This window comes from Dipodomys merriami, unplaced genomic scaffold, assembly GCF_024711535.1.
Source record: "Dipodomys merriami isolate MVZ:Mamm:240054 unplaced genomic scaffold, mDipMer1.0.p SCAF_587, whole genome shotgun sequence".
NCBI classification, from domain to species: domain Eukaryota; kingdom Metazoa; phylum Chordata; class Mammalia; order Rodentia; family Heteromyidae; genus Dipodomys; species Dipodomys merriami.
The window spans coordinates 265,873-278,753 of record NW_027206165.1 but is presented as its reverse complement, the minus strand read 5'-3'; the positions used below and the strand labels follow the sequence as shown (position 1 = coordinate 278,753).

Here is a 12,881-nt window from a genome sequence, read left to right as displayed (position 1 = left end):
CTAGTTTTGGTGTTCTCAGGACTCAGGGATTGATGGAATGTGCCCTTACAGAAGCTGGTGTCATTTGATGATGTGGCTGTGGAATTCAGCTGGGAGGAGTGGCAGGAATTGGATATTTCTCAGAGGACCCTGTATAGACATGTGATGCTGGAAACCTATAGCATGCTGGTGTCCTTAGGTGAGCCAAAAATATCACATTAACTTGAAAAGTTAAGTGGGACTTGACCTCTGGGCATTGGTACAGTGCCTCAGCTCTTCAGTTCAAGGTGAGCACTCTATCACTTGAGCAAAAGTGCCTCTTCAAGCTTTCTGGTGGTTAAATTGGAGATAAGTATCTCACAGCTTTCCTATTAGGGCTGGCTTTGTATGGCAATCCTCAGATCTCAGCCTACTGAGTAACTAGGATGACAGGTGTGAACCACTGGTGGGCGGAAAATGATTTGTTTTTAGTAGATATGTGAATATTTATAGAACTTTCAATGCTATTTGGATGTAAGTATCCAGTCTGTGGGAAGTGTCATTTGTTTCAAATGAAGGTAGATTATATACAGGTAGATTATATAAATTCTGAGGCAATTTTATTTTCATTGTTCAAGAATCCAAATCAGCAGTTTGACAAAAGTTCCAAACTGTCTTCCCTAAAGAGAAGACTGTATTCCCAAACTTGAAGTGATTATTGTGGGTAGATATACAATCTAGAAAACACATATATACATACATACATACATACCTATTTATCATTATTGGAAGTAAGAACTGGAAATCACTAGATTAGAGGGAGTATTTATAATCCAAACCTAGTACTAGATGCAGTGGTTCATGCCTGTAATTCTTAGGAGTCTGAAATCTGAGGCTTTCAGTTTGAAGCAAAAAATGCCAGTGAAGTCTCCATGAGACTCTTATCTCAAGATAACCACTCTTACACTGGAAGTGGAGCTAGGACTCAAACTAATAGAATGCTAACCTTGAGAAAAAGAATTGCATTCAAGTCACACAACCTGCAAAATTAATTCAAACCTCGGGGAGATTCAACCATGGAGACAGTGAGAAATGAAAGAAGATTTGGGAGCAACCTTGTTAACAGGATATCTGAAATCTTAGAACAATTTTGACACAGCATGAGCAATAAGTCTTCACTCTTATTAACAGGGCACACTGGTCCTAAACCTCAATTGATTGTCAAGCTGGAGCAAGATGAAGAGCCATATATGAGAGAAGCCTCAGACAAGAATTTCTCAGGTGAGTTAAAGCATCTTGCATAGTGATCATGGATCCAGAACCAAATAGGTAAATTCGTCTTGCTATGTACTGACCAATAATATTCCTAATTCCCTTGAGTCCCATGTGTAGCAGAGAACTAGGTGATCATTGTGTTAGACTTGTGAATCAAAAATGCATGTAGGTGCACAATGAACTGTGTAGGGCAGTAAAGGTAAAGTTAGCAATTCTTTCTCTTGGTGGAAATTATTTTGAGAAAACAAAATTAGAAATGTGAAAAGTGAGATTTACTTTTCTTTGAAACTAGGACTAGGCAGGTATAGCAAATGACTATGCCAAGGCTGCTATCCTCTGATAAGGATAAGGAGGGTAGAGGCCAGGATACAGAACCAAAGCTTTCAGTCTAGAGAGAATGGTTAACTAGGTCGTGATCTGATGTGGCTTTAGTTCATGAGTCTGAGGGTTTAAAAGTCAGATGAGATTCTGTCTAAGGTGGAGGGAAACAAATTTTAAAATTTCTAAAGATACTTAATTCACAGTGAGAACTTATAACTGAAGAAATGTGGTTATAAAACTTTATTCTCAGGTGTAAGCAAAGGTTTGTATAAAAAAGGTACAATCTCCAAAGTTAGAAAATACTGTTCTCCTAATGTTTGAGAAGTAAATAGCACAATATATAAATTATTTTAAGAAAATAAAACAATACAAAGCATCTATTCCCCTAAGATCAAACAAAACAATTTTTGGGAAAAAATGAAGAATGCTACATATTAAATTATACAGGTTAAAAAGCTAGCAGTAAATAGTTTAATAATTTGTATAAATAATTCCTCTGACATAAAAAAGAAGAAAAACCTGAAATACAGAAAAACATTTTCCATCATAAACTGTCAGTGTTACTCTTTTTTTGTTGTTGTGAAAACAATTTACAGAGGGGTTACAATTACATGGCCAAGGTAATGAGTACATTTCTTACCAAGCATTGTTGCCTCCTCCTTTGTTTTCCATTACCATCCCCTCCCATCATTCCCCTCCAGCCCCCCGCCCCAGCCAAAGTTGGGAAGTTCATTTTTCGACATAACATCTTGTACATCTCATTGTTGGAATGGGTCCACCTTCCCTCCACAAATTATACCTACATCAAACACAGTAAAAACAGGGGTTATACCATAGGGGAGGGACATATAAAGCAATAAAGAAATATCATATATATATATATATATATATATATATATATATATATAACATATATATATGTTAGATACAATAGCAATAAATAAAAACATATGAGTCCTTATCTTGGGGTTCATTTTGCTAACATCAATTTATTGACCGTTTCTGTTTGTCTCAGATATATACTAGTTATTGCAAATAAGCGGAACCATGGGACCTGTTTCTTTGGGCTTGGCATACTTCACTCAATATAATTTTTCCAAGTCTTTCCATTTCCTAACAAATGGAGCCATATCATTCTTTTCGATGAATGCATGGAATTCCATTATGTATATATATCACATTTTCTTGATCCATTCATCTACTGAGGGGCATTTGTGTTTGTTCCTTATCTTACCTATGGTAAACAATGCTGCAATAAACATAGTTGTGCTGGTACCCTTAGTATGGTCTTGTTTGTGATCATTTGGGTAAATGCCCAAAAGTGGGATTGCTGAGTCATAAGGGAGCTCTATGTGGAGTCTTTTGAGGAGCCTACATTCTGTTTTCCAAAGTGGTTGTACAAGTTTACACTCCCAACCACAATGCAGTAGTGTTCCCTTCTGTCCATATCCCCTCCAGCATCTGTTGTTATTAGAGTTCTTGATTATAGTAGCTCAGTGGTAGTGTGCTTGCCTTGCATGCATAAGGCTCTGGGTACGATTCTTCAGCACCATATAAGCAGATAAAACTGGGAGTCGTGCTGTGGCTCAAATGATAGAGAGCTACCATTGAGCTGAAGAGCTGAAGGACAACACCAGGCCTGGAGTTCATGCCCCATGACAAAAAATGGTGTAAGGAAGAGTATTAGTTTCTTAATCAATACATTGTGGTGAAAGAAATTTATTTCTCATAAATCAATTCCTACATTAATATTTCAAAATTTGTAACAGTTAAGATGGGAAAAATGTCTTTACCTTTATTTTAAGGAGTATTTGGATCTTATTTATGTTTTTTTTCTTCTTTATATGACTCATTTTAGATATTCAAAAAATGGAGCATGTGATTAAGACTTACCAGGAAGGTCCAGATGAATGTCTGCGTGACGTAGCTGTCATAAATATTAACACAATAGAGCAAAGAGTGAGATTAGTGACAACTTCTAACTTGACCTCAAAACAGAAGCTAGATCTGAATAGGAATGATGAGAACTCCTTAAGGATGACGACGGACGAGTTCATTCAGTGTCAGAACATGCTCCACTACAGTAAGCCTGGTAAGATGCCGGCTGCATATATGCCTGGTGTTTCTCCTGTAGTTAAACAATCGCTTAGATATTCAGAGGCTTTTAGTCAAAATTATGATGGTCCATATTTTGAATATGGAGGAGAGAAGGTATTAAATTCAGAGATGATATTCTTTCCACATAATTGGGTTTGCATCAGAGATCCCACCTCTAACCATAACGAATATAGAGAAGAATATGATAAGTCTGCTCTTCTTGCCCAAGAACTTTGTCAGGGAGGGAGGTTTCCAGGCACTATGCATCAGAAAAGAGACACAGGAGAGAATACTTATACAAGTAGTGAATGTGAGAAATCATTCAGTAAGGATTTACACCTTACAAAACCTGAGAGGAAATATCCAGAGAATCCTGTTGAGTATAAGCAATGTGCAAAATCTATCTCTAAGAATTCAGAACTAAGTTCTGATCAACCTAAAACAACACCAGAAGAGAAACCCTATGAATACGAAGAATGTAGGAAATTTTCCACCCAAAAGTCAGGTCTCAGAAGGCATCACAGAACTGACAAAGAACAGAAGTTTGATGAATGCAACAAATGTGGAAAATCATTTATAATGAAGTCATACATCACTTTGCATCAGAGAATACACACAGGAGAGAAATCTTATGAATGTCACAAATGTGGAAAGTATTTCAGACAGAAGTCAGACCTTACTGTTCCTCAGAGAACTCATACAGGAGAGAAACCTTATGAATGTAATGTGTGTGAAAAGTCTTTCACCCGTAAGTCAGACCTTACTGTTCATTAGAGAACACACACGGGAGAGAAACCTTATGAATGTAACAAATGTGGAAAGTATTTCAGACAGAAGTTTCACCTTATTGTCCATCAGAGAACACACACAGGAGAGAAACCTTATGAATGTAACAAATGTGGGAAGTATTTCAGACAGAAGTTTCACCTTATTGTCCATCAGAGAACACACACAGGAGAGAAACCTTATGAATGTAATGTGTGTGAAAAGTCTTTCACCTGTAAGTCACCCCTTACTGTTCATCAGAGAACACACACGAGAGAGAAACCTTATGAATGTAACAAATGTGGAAAGTATTTCATATTAAAATCACACCTTACTGTCCATCAGAGAAAACATACAGGGGAGAAACCTTATGAATGTAATGTGTGTGAAAAGTCTTTCACCCATAAGTCACACCTTAGTGTTCATCAGAGAACACACACGGGAGAGAAACCTTATGAATGTAACAAATGTGGAAAGTATTTCAGACAGAAGTTTCACCTTATTGTCCATCAGAGAACACACACAGGAGAGAAACCTTATGAATGTAATGTGTGTGAAAAGTCTTTCACCCGTAAGTCACACCTTACTGTTCATCAGAGAACACACACAGGAGAGAAACCTTATGAATGTAACAAATGTGGAAAGTATTTCCGATTTAAATCATGCCTTACTGTCCATCAGAGAACACATACAGGAGAGAAACCTTATGAATGTAACAAATGTGGAAAATCCTTCATCTGGAGTTCATCCCTCAGGAATCATAAGAGTATCCACACTCATGAGAAATCTTAGGAATCTGATAACTATGGAAAGTCTCACCTGGATGAAAAATAAGTTTGCATGATAGAACCAAAACCTGATAGAAGCCTTGTGAATGTAGCAAATGTGGAGCCTTTTAGCCAGAAGGCATGCCTCATGGTTCCAAATTGAATGCACACAGGAGAAAAATCTTATGAATGAAAAAAAATGTGGAAAGTTTTTGAGAAGTCATAGTTAAATTTTCATCAGAAAACACACAGGAGAAAAACATTATGAATGAAACAAGTATCAAAAAAGTCCTTCACTTAGTAATCATGCATGGATGAATGTTTATAGAGCACAAACAAGAAAGACAAGGTATGAATAATACCAATGTAAAAAATACCACTTCAACAGCATAGCACAGTGTTCAGCAGAGAACTGAATCACATAGGAGAAAAGAAAATTAACAGGTCTAACAAATATGCAATTTTTAATAGAAGTCAGTCCTCAGTACATCCAAGAACATAATAAGGAGAGAAAATGTGAGTATAATAAATGTAGACAAATATTTAGCCAGAAGTTTCACAGGTTTCTCTACATATTTCAGAGACCTAGAGACAAGACAGAATGTCGAGTGAACATTAGAGGACATCTTTCAAGCAGAAATGAACCTTCAGCCAGCATTAGAGCACTCACACAAAAAATGAAACCCAACATAGGGAAACCTTTGGCAGAAACCTCTGTAAATTATAGAGAAATCCTTCATGGCAGAATTAAGCTAGGTGTAAGGGAAAACCACTCACTGAACCAACATTTCTCATCCTCTCATTGTGTAGAGTAGGGATGATTTCCCTTCATGTTATTCAGGGGTTGGATTTCCAGGCTTGACAAAGAATTAAGATAGTGAAATTGTTGACTTGTGTCTTTTATATTGAGGAATGGATGGTCAAGTAATTTAATAAACACTTTTCAGAAATAGGAGCTCTGGACCTTTGAGATTGAACTCAAATCATCCATAGTGGTTTGGTAGTGATAGATGGGGAAGGACTAACATGCTTTATTCCAAGGACATGAGAGCATCAATTTCTCCACTGCTCCCCAAAAGTCTTCCACTATATGTGTGGTCTATGTATGCATTATAACACTATTACTATTCCAATTTATTTTTTAATGGAAGGTCTGGTGGAAGATAATACTCCTTGTTTATTACAAAATGTGCAAAAGAATAAAATCTGTCTCATCATCTTTCATCCCCAAGTTCATGAAACATTCAGAAAACCTGAAAGAATACATTTTCTTTGTGTGTGGGTACTAGTCTTGTAGATTGAACTCAAAGCCTAGCCACTTTCCTTAACTACTTTTTCTCAAGGCTAAATTCTAGCACTAGGATCACAGTTCCATTTCTAGTTTCTTTGGTGGAAAAATGAAGACATGATTCTTAAGCATTTGGGTTTGGATGAGTAATGCCAAAATGATTTTACTACATGCTGTTTTCTATTTACTACTGATGAGTCTGTTGTAAATTTTTCACTTGTAGACCATGCTATTGTTCTTCTGAGTAATAAAACACTAGTGTGGATATTGTGGAGAGTCTGTGTTTTCTCACTGTTATGGAGGGTGAAAGTGAATTTCTCAAGAGGAGAATATTGCTTTTTCAAGTTACAAATTTCTAGTTCTACAACAAATTATAAGTTATGGTTTTGCTAAATTTAATTCTGTAGCAATTAAAAAAAACTAGACCCATGGAAAAAATGATGGACAAAAGCTAGCTAGAATACTTACAGATATCCATGGGATTATAGAGATAAGCAGAAAGAGGTAGGATTGTGCTAGATATTTGGTAGGGTAAAATACAGGTGGCAGGTGGTCTACCACTTTAAATCACAGTAGATTGCTAATTGGAGATAAAAGCCCTGCTCTGGCTGGCTTTGAACCTCAACATCAGATATCAAGCCTTTTGAGTAGCTAGGATTAGAGTGTGAGCCACTTGAACCTGGCCTAAAAAAAACGAAATGGAGACATGGCTCAAGTGGTAGCATCAGCCTTATCTTGAATACAAAAGGTAAGGAAGAATTCACTCACAGAAGCTGAGTTCCAGCCACAGTATCAGCATGTGTACACATGCGTGCAGGTGCATACATGCACACACACACACACACACACACACACACACACACACACACACACACACACACAGTAGTTTAAGAGTGCTTAAAAAACCCAACAATGAAGCTGGGTGCTTGTGGCTCATGCCTGTAATCCTAGCTACTCAGGAGGCTGAGATCTGAGGATCATAGTTCAAAGCCAGCCCAGGCAGGAAAGTCTGTGAGACTCCTATCTCCAATAAACCACTCAGAAAACTCGAAGTGGCACTGTGGCTCAGGTGGTAGAGTGCCAGCCTTAAGCTGAAGAGCTCAGGGACAGAGGAGCTCAGGCCCAGAGTTCAAGCCCCATAACCAACAAACCAAAACAAAACCCAACAATGACAAATTATAGGTGAGTTGTCAGAGAACAAGAAAGGTAAATCTGGAGGCAAATGAAGCTGACATCTGTGATGGTTAAATCTTGAGGATGAACTTAATTGAGATCAATTGCTTTAGATGCATCAGGCTGATGAGTAAAACACACCTTTGTGGGGGGGGGGTTGGGCTGGATATCAGATTAACTGAATCTCTCCTGCATATAGGTCGCACCATTCCATAGGCAGGCTTTCCATATGAAATTAAAGTGGGGTGGGGGAGAGAATACTGCAATGCAGGCATTCTCTTTCCCACTCTTACCCCCTCCCCTAACTCCCTGGCTACCATTAGTTGTTCTGCTTTGCCAAGATTGCCTGAAATCTGTGACATGAAGCAAAATAAATCCTTTTTCCCTTAGGTTATTTCTGTCAAGTATTTTGTCGCAGCAACAACAAACTATATTGCTAACACAAAACCCTATCTTTTCTACTTCTGTCTCTTGTTTTATTTTTTTGCTAGTCTTGAGGCTTGAACTCAGAGCCTGAGCACTGTCCATGAGCCTCTTTGTGTTCAATCAAGGCTAGTGCTTTGGGGCTGGGAAGGTTGTTCAGTGGTACAGCACTTGCCTTGCATGCTTGAGGCCCTGGGTTCGATTCCTCAGCACCACATAAGCAAAAAAGAAAAAAGCCAGAAGTGGTGCTGGGACCCACGTGGTAGAGTGCTAGCCTTGAGCTGAAGAGCTGAGGGACAGCGCCCAAGGGACAGCGCCCAAGCCCCAGGACCAGCCCTCCTCCCCAGAAAAAAAGGCTAGTGTTTTACCACTTGAGCCACAGTTCCACTTCCAGTTTTTCTGAGTAGTTTGAGATAAAAATCTTGGTGGGTGCTGGTGGCTCCCACCTGTGATTCTAGCTACTCAGGAGGCTGAGATCTGAAGATCATGGTTCAAAGCCAGCCCAGGTAGGTAAGTCCTTGAGACTCTTACCTCCAATAAGCCACTAGAAAACCAGAAGTGGCGCTGTGGCTCAAGCGGTAGAGCACTTAGCCTTGAGCTCAAGAGTGCAGGGACAGCGCGCAAGCCCAGAGTTCAAGCCCCACGACCAACAAAAAAAAAAAAAAAATCTTACAGACTTTCCTGTACTGGCTGGTTTGAACTATCATCTTCAGATGTTAGCCACCTGAATAACTAGGATTACTGGCTCCAGACATTGATACCTGGCCAACGTCCACTTCTACCTCTACCTCTTCCTCTTGGTTCTTCTTCCTCTCCCCTCACCTCCCTCCTCCTTCCCACCATGCTAAAAATGTACAGAATACCACTGAATGAGACACTCAACCCAAGGTTGCCATCTTCACTCAAATGAACTATAAAGCTGACTTTAATAGGTGAACTTGGTAATAAATTATCCTAGTCTTACAGACCTGGCCACTGGAACACAGAACAAATGATTGGCCAGAGACAAGATCACAAAACTTGAATCTTGGCCATACAAACGTCTCAATGAAATTCAATAGTGAACATGAGGCTCAAATCCAGGCACTCTCCTCACCAGACAGAGCCATGTTCTTAATCACACCTGTGGGTGTTGTTGATTCCTTGGTACAGGAATATGATGGAATGACAAAGGACACACACAAATGGAGTATTATTTGAGGGTGAGCTTTGCTACAAGATAAAAGCCCCAGCTCTGGCATTTACTAACTTGTGACATCATAGACAAGTCATTTTAATTTTTTTGCCTCTGTTTCTACATCTGTAAAATGGAGATAATCAGAGCCCCTTCCCTCATAGAAGAGCAGGTCTCCAGCAAGGTGCAGGGACTCCTGCCAGTAATCCTAACTACTCAGGAGGCTGTGATCAGAGGATTGAAGTTCAAGGCTAAAGAGCAGCAAAGTCTGTGAGACTCTCATCTCTAATTAATCACCAGAAAACCAAAAGAAGTACAGTGGTTCGAAGTGGTAGAGAACTAGCCTTAAGCAGAAGAGCTCAGGGTCAGTCCCCAGGCACTGAGTTTAAGCCTGATAACCGAAAACAAACAAAAAAAAAGAGCAGGCCGGGAGCTGGTGGCTCACGCCTGTAATCCTAGCTACTCAGGAGGCTGAGATCTGAAGATCACGGTTCAAAGCCAGCCCGGGGAAGGAAAGTTCATGAGACTCTTATCTCCAATAAACCACTAGAAAACCAGAAGTGGTGCTGTGGCTCAAGCGGGTAGAGCACTCGCCTTAAGCTGAAGATCACAAGGATAACGCCCAAGCCCAGAGTTCAAGACCCACGAATGATACACACACACAAAAAAGAGCATGTTCCACTCATGAGTTTAAGATAGTATATTAAGTTCAAAGCCAGCCATGGCAGCTAAATCTGAGAGATTAATCTCCAATTAACCTGCAAAAAGCCAGAAGTGTAAGTGTGGCTCAAGTAATAGAGGACCAGTTCCAAGCAACAACCCACTGCCTTTATTCCAACTTGGCACAGGCCCAGCACAAATGGTCCAACAACAGATATTTGGTGGTGAGAAACTGAATGAGTGAACTTTACACCTCCTGCCAACCTTTCTTGTCCAGCCCCTCTCTGGCTGCAATGTTAATTATTCTCTCATTGTGTGAAAATAAGTATAGCATAAAACATGCTATACAAACCAAGTAGAAGTATACACTTCAGTGGCTTTAAGTACAGTCACATTTCAAGCAACCTCACTGATATCAACTTCTAGAACTTTCTCAGTATTCCAAACTGAAATTGGGTACCTATTAATTAGCAGCACACATCCATGCCTTTTCCCAGACTGTGGAAACCCAACATTCTACTTCCTGAGGTTGAGATGAGAGGATTGCAGTTCAAAGCCAGCCTGGGCAGGCAAGTCTGACACTCTTACCTCCAATTAACAAGAAAAAAAATAAAAAACAGAAAACATAAATAGAGATGGGGCTCATCTGGTAGAGCACCAATTGTGAGGGGAAAAAACAATAAAAAATATGAGGTGGGGCTGGGGATTTAGCTCTTGGAGAAGCCTGTCCTGACAAGTACAAGGTCCTGAGTTCCATCCACACCTCTGACATGACAACAACAATAACAACAACAAGTAGTACACAAACTATTTATGCCCAGAGGCAAGCTTTACGATAAAAGATAATCACTACCTCATCCTTCTTTATAAATATGAGCTGGGTGCTGTTGGCTCATATCTGTAATCCTTGCTGCTGCTACTCAGGATGCTGGGGATCACAGTTCAAAGCCAGCCTGGGCACAAAACTCCATGAAATTCTATCTTCAGTAAATTACTCAGAAAAAGCTGGAAATAGAGCTGTGGCTCAGTGGTAGCCTTGAGAAAAAGACTCTCATGGATATGTCCCTAGCCCTGAGTTCAAGCCCCAGCATCAACGACAACAAAATAGAATATGAGGTCCTGTGTTTAGTCAACTGCACAAGTATGTACAGACACACAGACACAGAGCACAGTGCCAGCCCCAACCTGACTAACTAAATCTAACTCTCTGAGGCTGCCTCCAGGCGGTTTGCATTTTAGCCAGCTAAGCCAGGTTCTGGTGGCCCACATCTGTTATCCTAGCTATTCAGGAGAGGCCAAGATCTGAAAATCATGGTTCAAACCAGTCTGGGCAGGAAAGTTCATGAGACTCTTATCTCCAATGAGCCACCTAAAAACCTAGAATTAGAGCTGTAACTCAAGTGGTAGAACTGAGCAAAAAAGCCCAGTTTATAGTACCCAGGGCATGATTTCAAGCCACAGCTGGCACTATAAAGTACAGAAAGACCCACCAGTTAGTAAGCAAAAGAGCACCCACTGCATTCACTCCAACACCAGTCTCTCCATGGCTCATGTAGGTGGAAAAGAGAGTGCATTTATTTGTGCCAGTGCTGGAGCTTGAAGTCTGGGACTGTGTGCTCTCTCATAACCTTTTCTCTCTAGGCTGATGCTCTACCACTTTAGCCGCAGCTCACTTCCAAGGGAATGAAAGTTAAATTAAAAGGCTGTACATGCCCAATAATTAGATAGCCTTGGGCACAATTCCAGGAAGACCAATGGTAATCTAGCTCTTAGACAAGTTCAAGCCCCACAGAACCCTAGTTTCCTTACAGGTTTCTGGAATGAGAGTCCTACTAGCACCTAGAATTGCCAGCCATAGCGCAGTACTCTTAAAGTCAACAAGAGTAACTTTGTGTTTCAGTTTTGTTTTATTTTGAGGACTGGTCCTAGGGCTTAAACTCAGGGCCTGGATCCTGTCCCTGGGCTTCTGTGCTCCTATCACTTGAGCCACAGATCCACTTTGTGGCTTTTTGGTAGTTAACTGGAGAGGAAAGCTTCATAGACTTTTCTGCCCAGGCTGTCTTTAAATCATGAGCTCAGCTCTCAGCCTACTGAGTAGCTAGGATTACAGGCATGAGCTACTGGTGCCCAGTAACTAACTATATTCCTTTATTAACTAACACTCTGGTAATCCATAAGGCCAGGGCCCACTGAGAGACCCTGGAGCTAGGCTCATACCTAGGACCCATCACCCTGAAGTGGGGGTGAGCTTCTCTAGAGGCTCCTGAACCTCCCCTGCTGCCAGCTCCATTACTCCAGGATAAGGCCAGACCTGTTAATCATCCCTGCTGAGGAGAGTTTAACCCTGCCTGCAGGCCCTGGGCTAGTGTTAGCAACCCTGGTTACCAGCTTTCCTCCAGTTCCCATATGAAGTTGGGAAAGAGGAGAGGTCTCAAAGAGAGATCCGGGCTAGGTTATCTGTGGCTCACCTCCTTTCCCCACTCTACTGCACATGCTACAGAGGCTCCCTCCATTCCCAGTTCCATTGTGGTTGTTAGGAAGCAACAGTTTCATTTAAGTCTTTGTCTTTCTGACTCTGACAACATGTATGAAATGCAGAGGGTCTGGCATATGCAAAATACAGAAGACACATAACTCACTCACACAATTCAAACACTGACAAGGGCAATTAACTGCTACAGGATGTACTTTTAGCTGCCAAGTTAACCTCAAGGTATTAACTAGAGCATTTGCTAATCTCCATTTGATTAGACCTAGAACAAAGAGCCCTCTGTACTCAAGACACCAGAATGGCCAGAGACCAGCCAGAGACTGAGGAGAAAGGAAAAGCATCAACCTCAAAAATTCAGCCTCTGGGGCTGGAAAGGTGGCTCAGTGGTAGAGCACTTGTCTTGCATGCATGAGGCCCTGGGTTCCATTCCTCAGCACCACATAAACAAAAACAAACAAGCTGGAAGAGGTCCTGTGGATCATGTAGTAG

The 12,881-nt window shown here is 40.6% G+C and overlaps 1 protein-coding gene across 1 annotated transcript in view; it reads left to right on the top strand.

Annotated features, from left to right (window-relative positions):
- LOC138813108 (zinc finger protein 850-like) overlaps window positions 1–12,881 on the top strand; it is a gene marked incomplete at its 5' end in the record, with an annotated part of 163,745 nt that overhangs the window by 48,420 nt on the left and 102,444 nt on the right. Inside the window, 1 exon segment of the mRNA XM_070001328.1 lies at window positions 4,199–5,158. Within this exon segment, the coding sequence (XP_069857429.1) occupies window positions 4,199–5,158 (960 nt within the window).